This window comes from Podarcis filfolensis, assembly GCF_964270895.1.
Source record: "Podarcis filfolensis genome assembly, chromosome: 2".
Lineage (NCBI taxonomy): Eukaryota > Metazoa > Chordata > Lepidosauria > Squamata > Lacertidae > Podarcis > Podarcis filfolensis.
The window spans coordinates 79570772-79585875 of record NC_139605.1 but is presented as its reverse complement, the minus strand read 5'-3'; the positions used below and the strand labels follow the sequence as shown (position 1 = coordinate 79585875).

General features: G+C 44.6%; 1 protein-coding gene across 2 annotated transcripts in view; it reads left to right on the top strand.

Moving 5' to 3' along the window:
* The first annotated feature begins 1284 nt into the window (after window positions 1–1284).
* Window positions 1285–15104, top strand: part of GABRG2 (gamma-aminobutyric acid type A receptor subunit gamma2) — a 60435-nt gene continuing 46615 nt past the window's right edge. For both annotated transcript variants that reach the window (XM_083597237.1, XM_083597236.1), the window contains exon 1: window positions 1285–1654. In XM_083597237.1, coding sequence (XP_083453363.1) covers window positions 1548–1654 — 107 coding nt within the window. In that variant the 5' untranslated portion in view covers window positions 1285–1547. The remainder of the gene's footprint in view (window positions 1655–15104) is intronic.

The following is a 15104-nucleotide window of genomic DNA, read 5'->3' as shown; positions in this document are numbered from 1 at the left end:
CCTTCCTGCCCAATCAGGAGTGGCTGGCCAGCATTCAGTTTCTTATTTTCTTCTGGACCACCACCAGCACCCAGTATCTGAATGTGCTTCACTGTGTCAGGCTGCAAGCACCAACAAATGCCACCCTACTTGGCCAACTGCTCTTACCAAGCCTATCAGCAAGTTGGCATCAGGCTTCCATCTTCCCATCTTCCCTTTTCATCTAAACTGCAAAGAAAACATCCCATAGTTTGACCCTGTCTAAAACCATGTGACTAGATCACAAATCTCCTCCTCCTCTTCTTCTTCTTCTTCTTCTTCTTCTTCTTCTTCTTCTTCTTCTTCTTCTTCTTCTTCTTCTTTCCCGGAGTCCTGTCTTTGTGGAACCTGGGGCAGGTGACCCTGTTCCCTCAACTTCGCAAAGCTCCTGTTCCGTGTCATTATTTCAGAACACGTCGTTCGAGTGATTTTTAAGATGCTGACGATTAGAAGGATGGGGAAGATGAGATCCCTGGGTCAACCGTTTCTCGCTGGCTCGGCCCTGCACCCGAAACCCCCACCCCACCCCTTATAGCCTGATCCCCTTCCCAATGCTTCCCTCCTCTCCCCAAGTGCCCGGGTTGCTTAGCAACCGCCACCATCAGCACCATCCATCCATCCTTCTTGCAACAGAATGCTTAGTAGCATGCTGTGCGCGTCTTTGCTTGGCAAATCGGCCCTCTCTCCTCTTTCAACCGAAGGCGGTCAGCAGAAGCGGGTAAAGGTGCTCGCTTTGGGAATCGCGGTTGCAACTCTCTCGCGGCTCCCAGATGCAGCCTCGCGCACGTGCAACCAAAGGCGTTTAGGAGGAGAAAGAAAGAAAGCTCGCTTGGCACCACGCATGTGTTGATCTCCGCTGCAGCAGCGGCGGAGGCAGCAGCAATATCCGCACCAGCCCCGTATGCGTCGTTTCCACTTTGACCTCCGACTTAATCTGCATCGAGGCAGAAGCTTTTCTTGCGCTCTCGCGCCCCCTCCCACTGCGCGCAATCCTTCCTGTGCCCCCCCCAGCGCATCTCCCCAGCCCCCTCTCTGTGATGGATTGTGTGGGATTCTTCTTCTCCTTCCTCCCCCTTTGCTTGCTCCAGTAGTGTGTGTACGTGTGATCCTCGCCTCCCTCCCCCCCTCACCTCGACCCCTTTCTCCCAATTCTCTAAATTTGGAAGCTGCTGTTGTTGCGCTAGCCGTAGCAGATGCTTGGATCCGCCAAGGGGTTCGCGAGGATCTGATTTTTATATCTCTCTCCCCCCCACCCTCCCCCGATAGCAAATCACCGAATATTAATTCAGCAGCTGGGAAAGAGCGAGAGCGAGCGAGCGAGCGCAATGTATCATCCTACTGGCGGGACCTGGTAACAGGAGGGAGGGGGGCCTCGCCATCACCCCCACCCCTACAGATCACTAAATAAAGAAGGGGACGGATCCGTCGGCAACCGAGAGGAAAAAGGGGGCGGGAAAGTCTGTGGGGTTGAGGGGGGGAGAGGAAGAGAGAGAGAGAGAGAGAAGGGGAGAGAGAGAAAGAGGGAGAGGATGAGTCCTCGAAATCCGCCCAGCCAAGGCAGCCTTTCAGTGCTGGATGCAGCGTCTCCTCTCAAAATGATGGTGCGGGCGCTGCTCCTCTTTTCGCTCATCCAGGGGTAAGCTGTGCTTTCTGTTTGCTACCGCGGGCTGGGGGTAGGCTGTTGGGGTGGGGGTGGGGGTGATGGAGGGGGAGGGGGGAAGAAGATGCCGATTATAAATGCACAGGGCTGCAGAGGAACCCCTGCGTTTTCCATTGCCCCCCCCCTTTCTAGATCTATTCCCAACCATCACGATGAACATATTCTTTTCGGCTTTGCTGCGCTGGGAATCCAGGGCCCTCAGCGTGGATTTAAGCGGGCGCGCGGGGGGGGGGGGTTCGGTGAGATCTGGGGTGGGGAGAGAGGCGTCATTCCCATGAAGGTTCCCCCTCCCTCCCTGCAGTTTATCGGCTGCTTCCGCGCAAGGAATGGCACGGGAGAGCCTAATGGGGAGGGCAGCACGGGCAGCTTCTCGAATGGGCAGCCATAGCGGCGGGGCTGGGTGGTTTGGGTTTTGGGCATTCTTCTGGGTAGTGCTCTGCGCTGGCGTGGTTCCCCATCCCCCTGCTGGGCCGAAGGGCGGCTCACAGACCCCCACACTCGCCAAAAAATGCTGTCCCTGCCTGGCAAGGCTCCCCGTTCCCCGGAGCCGGGAGTGATGGCATGCAGAAGCCAGCATCTCCCTCTCGCCCGGTGACAGTTTATTGCTCTCTTCGGCAAATATTTACACTGACGTTGCAATGGGTGTATCGCTTTCGCAGGGGCGCCGTCAGCTGCACTATACATGCGAGCTGTGTGATTACATATGCATATGTGTGTTTTCTGTGCACTGAACGTCATGGTACGTAAGAAAATAGGTTGTAGAGAAAGGATGCTGTGGGGGATGGAATAGGAAACGATGGTTCCTGTGGTGCATAAGCACTGGGCTGCTGAACGAGGCGTTTTGAGATTTTGTGCGTTTTATAGCAGGTTTGCATCCCAAAGTAGCAAACCATTGCCAACTGTTCAGCCATTCATGCCCCCGACTGCTTTCCGTGGTAGTGACACAAGCTCGATTTCCGTGGGTGCATGAAGGCAAAGAGGCGCCTCCTCCCCTTTGGCAACAGGAGAGCAGAGGCAATGCTTTACGTTCTTCTCTGGCTGGCTTCCCTTCCCCTTTACCTGCCATATTGAAGAACAGAACCAGCGTGATGCTTGGAGAAATGGCCAAGCTCACAACGTGCTGCTCCAGAACTAATTTTTTTTTTTCATTTCAACTTCTAGATAGGGGAAGGTGGGGAGTCTTAAAAATAACATGCTTAACAAGTCTTGTTTTACTTTGCTCATTTGCATCCTCTTAAAACGTGGGAAAACCTGAAATAGAAATGGGAACATTAGTAATAAATTCAACAATGGGACAGATTTGGTGGAGGGGAACTTATGTTTTTGTAAAAACAAGAAGTGTTTATAATCTTGTGTTTGGTTTCCTAAAGTATTATATTTCAAGCAGGGATATTCAGGTATCAGGGCCATAAACCAACATTGTGGTCCATAGGAGCCAACTCCTAGGGGTCATGAAAGCTTTGCCCACCACAATAAAATATTAGAGGGGGCCAGGTCCCCACACAGTTGATGGGTATTCCCAGTCAAATTACGTGTGTGATCATCATGTGATCAATTATGTGGGGCAGGGCTTACCTGGGCCCCCACAATATTTTATTCAAGTTGGCACCCTTGCTGTGGTCTATCTTTTGGTTTGGAGGCCCATGTTTGTTTCCTTTAGGGCAGGGGTCAGCAACCTTTTTCAGCAGGGGGCTGGTCCACTGTCCCTCAGACCATATGGTGGGCCGGACTATATTTTGGGGTAAAAAATGAACGAATTCCTATGCCCCACCAATAACCCAGAGATGCATTTTAAATAAAAGCACACGTTCTACTCATGTAAAAACACCAGGCAGGCCCTACAAATAACCCAGAGATTCATTTTAAATAAAAGGACACATTCTACTCATGTAAAAAAACACTGATTCCCGGACCGTCTGCGGGCCAGATTGAGAAGGTGATTGGGCCACATCCAGCCCCTGGGCCTTAGGTTGCCTAACCCTGCTTTAGGGTGTCTAGTGCTATTTCCCCCTCCTTCCTCTCTTTTTCTCTCCCCTTTTCCATGTTTGAAAATGCAGGTGGGTGAGCTCAAGAGTTCCATCTTGCCTGTTACTGAAACATATTAATGAAATGAAGGTGTGATGGCTGTTTCTGCAGACATTTCAAACTTATTCCATCTGTCCTCCTGACAGAGGTAGTCAATGTAATGGCCAGATGTTTGTAAGCTACAATTCCTGCCAACCTTACCATTGCCCATGCTGGCCAGGTATCATGGGAGGTCAACCACATCGGGAAGGAACCCTGTTTTTGACCCATACAAATCTGAAATCCGCCATATCTGAGAACTAGGCCTCACACTGAGGCCACCATCAATTTCATTCATGGGGGAAATGAAACTGTACAAATCTTAAGGGTTGCTAGGATTCCTTCCCCATGGGGTTCTGAAATATGCTTTAGCAAAACAAAACAGCACAAATGTGTATGAAAATTGTTCTCCCTGGTCCTGTCACCTTGGCAAATGAGGTAGCCATTTGCAATTTCCCTTTGAAACTTCACAGCATGTCTGCACAGTGTTAGGTACATTTTTTTTAAAAAAAGGTGTTAAAACACAAACATAATGAGCAGAAAGCTATAGTTTTGTCATATTACCATTCTAGATTTGCTTTTCATTGTTAAAGGTCTAAAATACATGAATGTAGGTGCCAGGTGAGCCTTTTTGGGGAGGGAGTTGTCCCCTGCACTTGAGAAGGGTTCCTCTCCTCCCCAGTCTCCATCTGCCCCACCTCACCCAGTCAAGGCACCTACCTAATGGCCCTCAGATGATTATCTCAGTAAACTGGAAGGTTGATATGGGAATAGGCATAACTTCAGGTATCCAAGTTTCAAATTTTAGAGGGCAACACACCAACACTCAGAAATGGATTGGGAGCCTGGCAACTCTTTCAGCTATTGCCACGAAGGAAGCTACTGTTAAGGAAGGAAGCAATGGTTAGCCAACACAGATTTTTATTATTTTAAATTGGTGGTTCTGATGGGGAAAGTCATGGGAAACAGTTGCAACAGTCATAATTCAAAGCATGGATTCAGTCTGTGTTTACCTTGTCCTCAATTCCAGGGATAGCACTCAGGATTCTATTGGATGTTTGTGTGTAGAGGTCAGAAGCAGTCTTCCAATAAACCTTGTGAAGTAAAGGGACCATGAGAAAAGAAGTGCTAGTAATTTGCTCTTTCTACCTTTGTTTTGAGGTCAGGATGTTTATGCAAACTGCCCATCCTCTTCAAAGTTTCCCCTGTGTACTTTAAGAGTGCAAAATATGAGGCTTAGGTCATGCACCCTCTCGTCTGAGTGATCGGCTCCCTACCAGGGGTTGACTATTGCTGTGGGGGTGCTGTGATTGAGTGCAGTTAGCCAGGAAGGATCATAGCCTTTGTTGGTATCAGAGTGTGGGAAACTGGCTTTGGGGGCTATGTTTTTCGACTCTCCACTGAGTTCAATGGAAGTTTTTTCATTCATATTATACTGTGCATTTGTCTACATAATTTTAGACTTGCACGGGGCCTGGGAACAGATTCTGGCCTTTAGCATTCAAGCTAAGCCTGCTCCTCCCTCGACATGTCCCTGTACACTCCATCTTCAGCCCCTCCAGTGATGGGGATACTTCAACATAACATTACAGCAGAATACCCTTGACTTTGCCATGGTGTCAGATCCCCAGGTGGTGGCATATTGCTACAATCCACTAGTGTAGGGAACTTGCACCAAATCCTAAAGATATCCAGCCAGCGCCCCTTGAATTGCAGCTTTAGTACTCAAAAGTTCTATATAACTTTTGTGAAAGTAATGCAATTTTTTTTAGTTCTGTGGGAACATGGTGTGTGTGGGTGTGTGTGTGTGTGTGTGTGATTTTTGACGTAGAGTTATAATTGCCTTTCCTTAAGTTAGTGTTTCAGTTGCAGAGCTTACCTCTTAAAGTTAAAATGGTAATGTTTTGTGCCTAGGAAAATTTGATTTCTGCCCACCTTGTTGAAAACCTCTATTGTAATGGACTGGATTAGTGCCATGGGCACCACTAAAACTGCATGTGACATTGGTAACTATAAGCGACATGACTCTTCCATTGATGTCAGTACTGCTTCAAGTACCTTTTAAATGTTTAATTTCTAAATTTCTTTTTGAAAGCCGAGCCACTCACCTGCTGTGCCACTCATCTGAAGGAGCATTCATCCAACTGTTTAGACAAAGCAAAAGGTGGCATACACTGGCAAGGCTATTCCTCCCCTGAAGCCATGGTCCTCCTGCTCCATGACCACCTCCGGATCCCTCTCACATGTGTAGAGGAGTTATTGTCTCACTTCACACCGTGTGCTGTAGGCACTGGGAAGCAGGGGCATTTGTTTCTTTGCTTCAAAGTGTCTCCAAATCTTGGCAAGAAGGTTGAGCCCCTTCTCAACCCAAAGTTCTCTACTAGTACCAGAAAGGATGGGGGAGCCACTGTGTTGCTTCCATCATGATGCTTGGTGCTTTTCCTCGCCCCCAATTTCTCTGAGATGCACAGAGAATGTAAGGAAGGTTTGCACTGGGCTAACAGGGGCAGATAGTTGGCAAAAAGAGATTGTAGTCACTGCTGTCCACCTGGCAACCACAGTTGTGGGTCCTTTGTCTTACTCATACCACACGAGTGTGAATTATATGAGAATCACATGGGACTGACATATGATGTGATTACTTCCTATGCCAGAGTCACCAGCCTGCCCTTTTCACCTGTTCCATGTGATTTATGTGTATGTGTGTGATGCTGCAGCATGGGTACAATCTTCTTGCAAGTGGTTTGCATGCCACAATGGCAACCTATTAATTAGATCTAAATGTGTGGAGGATAGCAACCCAAATTTGCTCCTAATGCACAGGTTGTAGAACAGAATGTAAGACTGTGATCCTATACTCGGCGCAACTGCCTTTCTTACATTGGTTAAATTTCTTTGGCAGTTCTGTAAGTTGAACTAAACTCTACACAACATCAGGGATATTCTTCAGTGTCAATGTGGTGAGATTTAAAGAAAGGGTCTGGCTCTGATACAAGCCATTATTATAATAGCATATACCAATTTGCATGTAACTAAAATAGTCCCATATAATCAGAATTGAAGCAGTATCATGAAAGTGAAAGTTAGTCAGTTACAGCACAATCTTAACCAGAAACAGAAATGAATGGATCACAGGAGCAAGTCATACTTGCATAAATAATATGTATGCATAGGCTTTAAAATCTTCTTCATATGTGCTATGTGTAGATGACACTATGTCTCCCTTTGGCACCTGTCAGGATTGGCCTGTGGGAAGCAGCCTGGGGTGTCCATAAAATGGGAACCTGGAGCAATGGAACAAGCCAGTAGTTAGAACCAAAGGACAAATGAGCCAGGATTGAGAAGGAAGCCAGAAGTCAGGACCAGGACAACTAAAAAATACAGGGATGTGCCAGAGTTTGAAAACAAAACACCATTGCTGTTCAGGCAAGGAAGTCCTCTTACACTTGTTCCCATCCAGGAGGATCCAACAGCCAATATGGGTGGGCAGAGTCAGCCCAGGAATGCTAAACTGTCAATGCAGAGGTTTCAACATGCAGTTCGGTGGCTCACCGCAAAGCCTCCCAGTTCAAGCACTAGCCTCTCTTGACAGCACCTCATCACTTGACCAAACTTGCCAGAGCTATGAGGAATCCTCAAACTTTTGGGGTTTGAACTTTAGCAACTGCTCACTGAAGATCAGATTCATGTGTCATATTAACAAAGAACCAAATGGGATTTGAGAAAATTATACCAATTGTACTTCTTACCATTGTTCACATAAATGATCCTATTGTTGAGAAATATTTCTGAAGGGTTTCTTTGGAATGTGATTATCTGAGGTGATGAATTAAAGTGCCCTGCTTTCATTTGTTTTCTACCTTTTTAATGACCACTTTTTGCATTAAAGCCTGCCCCCCCCCCAATAAATAAATCTTGGCTATGCCCATGGGGTTGGCTGGGATGGAACTTATTTCTGAAGCGACATGATAAGATGTAAGCTCGTTGGAGGAACTATGATTTACACAAATGTTACATCTATGGGTAGGTCTAAGACACCCTCCATTTCTAGACGTTTTCTAGACATTTTCCTTTTCCTATGTCTATTTCTGAATGGGAACACAGGTAACATTGACTCCATCTCACTCCTCCCTGGGTGTTTTAAAGAGAAGATTGAAGGGATTTATGCACAGAAGTTCTTTTTTTTAAGGATACATTGTCTTTCTTTATAGCAGCAGTCACAAAAGCAAACCAACATCTCCAAAAGGTCCAGTTCTTCAGCATGCAAAAAAGTGAGCTGTGGTTGAGTCAGGTGGGTTTCTCCATGGAGGGAATTGTATAGTGCCAGGATAGAAAAGGACTTGCCTCTTGCATTCAAATGTTAGATATGGTCCAGGTTCTCTTGGGCTGATCTCTGTGCACTGAAGGTTACATACAGAAGAAAGTAACAAGGTCTCAGGCAGTTTAGGACTTTTAAGGTAAAGACGTGTGTTTCTTAAGCAAGAAGACAGCTTGGCGCAGGCCTATATTCCGGTAATGGATGTGAGAATGACTGTGCACACCTGCAGTAGGGAAGACACTCCTGTAACAGCAAAAACTGCCTTAAACTGAGTTGGCCATTGACTCAGCTAGCTCAGTATTCTCTACATGTCTGGAAACTATATTCAGTGTTATTCATTTTGAAGAAATATACAGGTACACCTGGTCACAAGAATATAATGCTTTCTAACCATATCTGCTTTTGAATGTATATTTTCAAGTTCTTACTCTATGTGGTTGCTCAACCTCACCTCCTGCCCATTCTAAATTAAAAAGCAGTGATGGATAACAGGCAGGGGCAAGCTCATGAATGACATCCCAGTTGCCACAGTTTCAGTGAGAGGGGACCTTCACTGAGAGAATTAAACAGTCACGAAGAGCATCTGCTTTAAATGAAGGTCTCACTTTCTCTCTCTGGCATCTCCAGGTAGAGATAGCAAAGGCTCATGCCAACAGATGGACCAATGGTCTGGCTTATATAAGGCAGCTTTCTACATTCCTTTCAATGTACCTGCCATTTACTAGTAAGGTGTAAGGCAGCATTTAATTTTATCTATTCAGTTACTTATTGCCCCACACCTTCCTCATCCTGTTCTTTGTTCATTGTGTTTGGAGAACAATGGATGGGCTTTGCCTTAATTTTTACCTTTCAGTGATGATGATGATGACAAATTGTGCTGTTTATTAATTTTAATTTAGCTAGCACATGTTTGGTTGCTTGGTTCTGTTTGAGTAGTACTGAAAACTGCTCTGGGATAGACATTATGTAGGGTAGGATATCAGTGCTTCATATCTATATCTATATATCTATATATCTATATATCTATATATCTATATATCTATATATCTATATATCTATATCTATATCATCTATATCTATATATACACAGAGAGAGGGGGGGTTGTATGCTACATTGCTGTTCCACTCCTGCAGCAGAACTTCCCCTTTCTCTCCCTTATACCTCCTCAGACATCCTCAAAATCTGCTCCAGAGGGTTGGGGGTCCTACAGAGCAGATTTGGGGATAGGGGGAAGAAGAGAAGGGAAGTTCCATTGTCCCAGTGTAAAAGCCACTCACACAACACTGGATACAGCGAACTGACTGGCAGTGGCTCTCTAAGGTTTCAGACAGGAGACTTTCCCAGCCCTACCCAGAGATGGTAGGGATTGAATCTGGGGCCTTTTGCCTGCACCAAAGCCTCTGCTGTGTATATCTTGGTCTTCCTTATTTTTGTTCTCTCCTCCCTCCCAAACAATTCAGTGAGAGAAAGAGGGTGTAAGAGAACGAACCAGGGCCCACCAGCTACTATTTTCAGGGAGCATTTTAAGAGGCAGGCAGCAGATGAGACTTTGTTTTTGTAGTGTATAGGCACATGTATGCACGCCATAGTTTTTACAATATAAATAGTGTATTCTGGTCATATGAGGTTTTTACTAAGCTGCATCAGAATATCTTCAGATATAAGCAAAAGTCTGTACTCTCTGGCAGATTGAGGATTAACAACTAAATTGCTGTTCCAGTTGCCCAGTCTTTTAGCATAATGTGAACTTGACAAGTCTTGCTAAATATAAAAGTGTCTGGTAGGTGAATTAATGAGAATGACACATTCATCCTTGTTCAGAATGGTCTTGTTTGACAGTGTCTGAAAATAAAATGGAGAGATACCCAGGCAAAAGAATATATGTCTGTTCCCACACCCCCTGCATTCCTTTCATCTCTTGTCATTTTTAAAGTACTCAGATAGCCGTGATATATATGTATCATTCATTGAAATGTTTCTATTACATTCCACTGTCTCCACAGCCCTCTTTAGCATTAGCTGCATTGGCAAAGCTGGGCATTTTCTCAGTGACACCATCAAAATGGATGTCACCATGGGCAGGGCTCTTGCCGACTGTGATGTTGAGGCAGATGAGACAATGGCACCAAGATAGTGAGAGCAGAGAGACTGGACAAGGGTGAGAACAATGGCAGCTGGAGAGAGGAGTGACTAACTTTAAAGATTCAATGGCATTTGCAGTTCCTTGTACTGTGCATGTTTGAAGCATCCCTTTGACAGATGTTGCTAGATCCCTTCCCCCAAGATGAAAAATATCCAACATTATCATTAATCCTAATCCCTTATTAATAAACACCCAAATATCTGAAATTATCTATGAAGAGTATTTGTTAGAGTGCATGCCAGCTTGCAATTCACTTGTAATTCTTAGATTGCAGAAGGCCAATAGGAAATATTAGAACATTCTGATATTTGCATTCCAAGAACAATCAAGCATATTGACCATCTTCAACCTTGTGCCTTGCCATTTATGGATACATATCAATAAAACTTCTAACTCAAGAATTTCTGACACTTACAATACAGTACACCCCAAGGGTAATTTAATGTCTTAACCTAATGGCCAATCAGTACAGCAGATTCTTATTATATATCTAAATTTGTAGCTTCATGCTACTGATATATATTTTATTGGTATAGAATTTTCATTCAATCTATCCTGCAAAGAGACTTTTGAATTCTCAACCAAAAGTATATAGGATAAGGAGGCTGTAGTGAAGAGAAAATAGGCTAAACTAGTAAAGTATTTTAGAGCTATTCACTATTAATGAAAGGAAACCAGTACCTGTAATTGAAAGCTCCCATCCTGATGAAGAACAGGAACTTGCTCCTTAACTGCCCCCTAATTATCAGTAATTCATTAGTTAAAGGTAAAGGACCCCTGGATGGTTAAGTCTAGTCAAAGGTGACTATGGGGTACCGCACTCATCACCTTTCTGCCGCAGTGGTACCTATTTATCTACCTGCACTGGCGTGCTTTTGAACTGCTAGGTTGGCAGAAGCTGGGGCAGAGCAACAGGAGTTCAACCCATCAGGGGATCTGAACCGCCAACCTTCTGATCGGCAAACCCAAGAGGCTCAGTGGTTTAGACCACAGCTCCACCCGCGTAATCAGTAATGCTGGCCTACACAGAACAAGAAGCAGTTAGGAGCAGAGGAAGATATTCCTTCCAAAGGAGGAAGCTTCGATTTAAAGTCATTGTAGACCTGAAAAGCCTCCATTCAATGTTTCCAGTTTTCTTTGGGCAGGGTACCACTGCACGTGTATTTTAAACATTCACACACCCTTCCAAAATCAGGGCTATGAAACACAGGGCAACAGAAAAAACTGAACTGCAGCTAGCTGACAATCACACCATCTGATTCCTAAGTAAAAAGTGTGTGAAGAATGGATGGCAATTGCAGGCTCAATTGCTAGTGTGGAAGCAACCAGTCTTTTTTCAGGAGTTGGTAGCTAAGCTATGGGTGGATGGGTCAACACAATAATTGGCTACATGCCTGCCAAGTGGAGGTTATCAAAAGGACAGGAAGGATGGTTCTACTTAACCACACTAGTAGCAAAATGAATAATCCTTCAACCCTGGAAAGCCTGAACCATATCATGTACAGAACACTGGATACAAGACCTCTTGCAACTAGTAGCCAATGATAACATTCTACTCTACAAAGTACATGAAAAGTCAGTCTTCCAAAAGATTTGGAGGGCATTTTAGGAATCCTTCACCAAGTAGTACCCACAACTGGAAGCAGTGGGAGGCACAATGCAGAAATGGAAACTTCCCCAACTTAATGGATGTTAATCCAAGACAGGCATAGGCAAACTCCAGATGTTTTGGGACTACAACTCCCATCATCCCTAGCTAACAGGACCAGTGGTCAGGGATGATGGGAGTTGTAGTCCCAAAACAGCTGGAGGGCCGAGTTTGCCTATGCCTGATCTAAGACTAGTGCAGAACAGTGGCACTCATTTATCCTCAACCTTATTGGGCATGCAAACCTGAACATTGTGTAGCATCCTAAAAAAACTGAACAACAGAGATGACAATACTGTAGCTAGAGAGAGAGAGACAGAGAGAGAGAGAGAGAGAGAGAGAGAGTGCATGAGGTTGGAGGGAGGGGGAATAAGGGATTGTACTGTTCTATTGTTGTACTGTGAAAATGCTAATAAACCATGGATGATAAAAATTTGCATTTGCTTGCTTCCAGAAAAGAGCAATTTCCTGTAGGATCCTGGTAAAAAAACAGGGGACACTGCACTATTATTGTTCCCCTTTTCCTAGCCCCCTTTTCCCCATTTTCACTTCATTCTTTTAATATTTCACCTTCTTTCTGCATTTAGTTTTCACTCTTTGCCCTCACCATCATACAATATCACAATGTTTGATCATATTTACTCATTCCTTCTTTCATCTTTGCTATAGATAGTTCTCTCGCATAACACACCCCCACCAGCACCAAATCACCCACACCATATGCACATTCATCTGGGGGAAAACTTTGGTTTTCAGCCATTGCTGAGAGGGAGAAGTGAAGAGTTAGATCTATAAAGTAAGCACATTTTGGTTCAAATGAAGTTTTTTCCTTCTCTGATGTATCGATCCAGATGGAGACATACTTCAAATGTACAGCGAAGCTTCTAAGTGCTCCCGTTTCAAAAGCAGCTTGTTCTCCCAACAACCAGCAAGTTTCCCAGAAGGAACTTTCAAAAGTACCTTCCAGGTGCAGGATGAGGACATTTGGGGGAAAGTAGAGAGAAACAAATGCTTTTAGGGTTTCTCTGAATTGAATCCTGTTTATTCAGACTGATTACCCTTGGGAAGCAGATTATAAGAAATGCTGCAAAAAAATTCATAGCATTCAAAAACACAATACTGCTTTTTTTAAAAAAGAAATTGTTCAGTGGAGCAAATGTTTGTTTTTAAAGAAAGGAAAAATCAAATTATATATATTAAAAATCATATAATAAATCATATAATAAATGAATAAAAAGAGAACCTATTCGAGTGATGCTGACACCAAAACCCCCCACATATGCTAAGTAAAAGAATGTAAGTTTTATGACCCCCCTCTCTTCTCTCCCAACCATATACTGTATACAATATTAATGTCTCACATTGAATGTAACTGATCTGTAGCAAAGAGACTATGACCTGAAAAAAGAGACAAACCAAAGAAAATCTGTGATAAAAACTATTTTTTTAAAAAAATCATCCTCATGAATGCATGGCCAGTATTGATTATTATTTTTGTCATTGGTTTCTTTTCAGTTGATATTAATATTATTGAAACTCATTCACTTTCTTAGACATTTGGAATTAAGAGTTTTCTCTCTCTTTTTAGCACTAGATGCAAGTTCCCACTTCAAAATGTAAAAGACATTAGAATGGCTGCACAGTTAATGAAAATACGATAAACGCAATTCTCCATTTCTTTTCTTGGAAGTCATTAAATAATTTTGCATGCAGTCACCTCCGCACATTTTCTAATACAGAAACGGAGCGTGGACAAAAGCTGGGAGCATTAGTAGTAGCTCCTGGAATGGGAGTGTGCATAATTCAGATGTAAAATAGGAAACACATTTCTGCTGCTTGAAGAGAAAGCCATTATATGCTTTGCCTGGTGGCAATAAGGGGGTTCAGGTGACTTAATCCACATTGTAAAAGAATATGTATCAGTGGTGTGTGTGTGTAGATTACATGGGTGCATAAGCATAGGCATAGGCAAACTTGGCCCTCCAGATGTTTTGGGACTACAATTCCCATCATCCCTAGCTAACAGGACCAGTGGTCAGAGATGATGGGAGTTGTAGTCCCAAAACAGCTGGAGGGCCAAGTTTGCCTATGCCTGGCGCTAACCCTGCCCTCACTGCCAAATGCTTGGCAGCCATACCCTCACTATCCACGTGTCTACTTTTATGTGCATAGTAGCATTCCTGTGTAAGACTGCTCATAGAATGTTCTAATTTGCCCCTTTAGCATGGAAGAACTGTACATGCTTACATCAGTACACATTGAGAGCCAGTGTGGTGTAGTGGTTAGGAGCGGTAGACTCGTAATCTGGTGAACCAGGTTAGCGTCCCCGCTCCTCCACATGCAGCTGCTGGGTGACCTTGGGCTAGTCACACTTCTCTGAAGCCTCTCAGCCCCACTCACCTCACAGGGTGTCTGTTGTGGGGGAGGAAGGGAAAGGAGATTGTGAGCCGCTTTGAGACTCCTTAGGGGATAAAGCGGGATATCAAATCCAAACGCTTCTTCTGACCCACTCCAAATCTCCCAATGCATGGATGCTGAGTCTGCTGGTTCTACTTGCAGCACTGGCTGGGCTAGCCTAAGGAGCCACACACACCCCCGTCACACATTTCTTCATGGTTTCTCTAGTTGTCCCTTAATGATTGCTCTTTCCTCTTAGAAGGCATATTTTTCTTTTTCTTTTTCCTCAGCTGGGATCGAAGGGCACATGGCTGTTGCATCCTTCTCAAGCCGTCCTGCCAGCCCCGAGCTCCTTTGCAATGTTAGGAATAGTTCCAGCCCAACAAATCCTTCAGATCAGATCCCAGCCTCACAGGGCTGGCGGGGTGGTGTGAGCAGAGCCCCCCAGAAAAATGTGCCTGGGGCCATCACCCCGGCAGTTCCCCCACATGCTGTTCCCTTGAATAAGACAGGTCCTGCCCTCGGGCTTACAAGCTAAAACATATGGCATGAAGGAAAATGAAATTGGAAGGGAGGAGTTAAAACAAAAGCTCAAGCGCTGTTTCTTTGTTAAAGTGTGCTTGTAATGAGCAGCTGGAATGGAAACAATTCAAGGGGAGGAGCAGCCAACAGTTGCTGGCCTTGATGGAGAGGACTTGGAATTCAGTTCTCTTCAGTAGGCTGATGGAATGCTTGCTGACAGATTACAGTTGAGGGAGGAGTCTGGTGGAGCAATGAGGTCACATGAGATAAGGATTGTGAGGTACTTAGCACACTAAAAGAAGTACAGAAATGCTAGCTACTTGATCTTACACG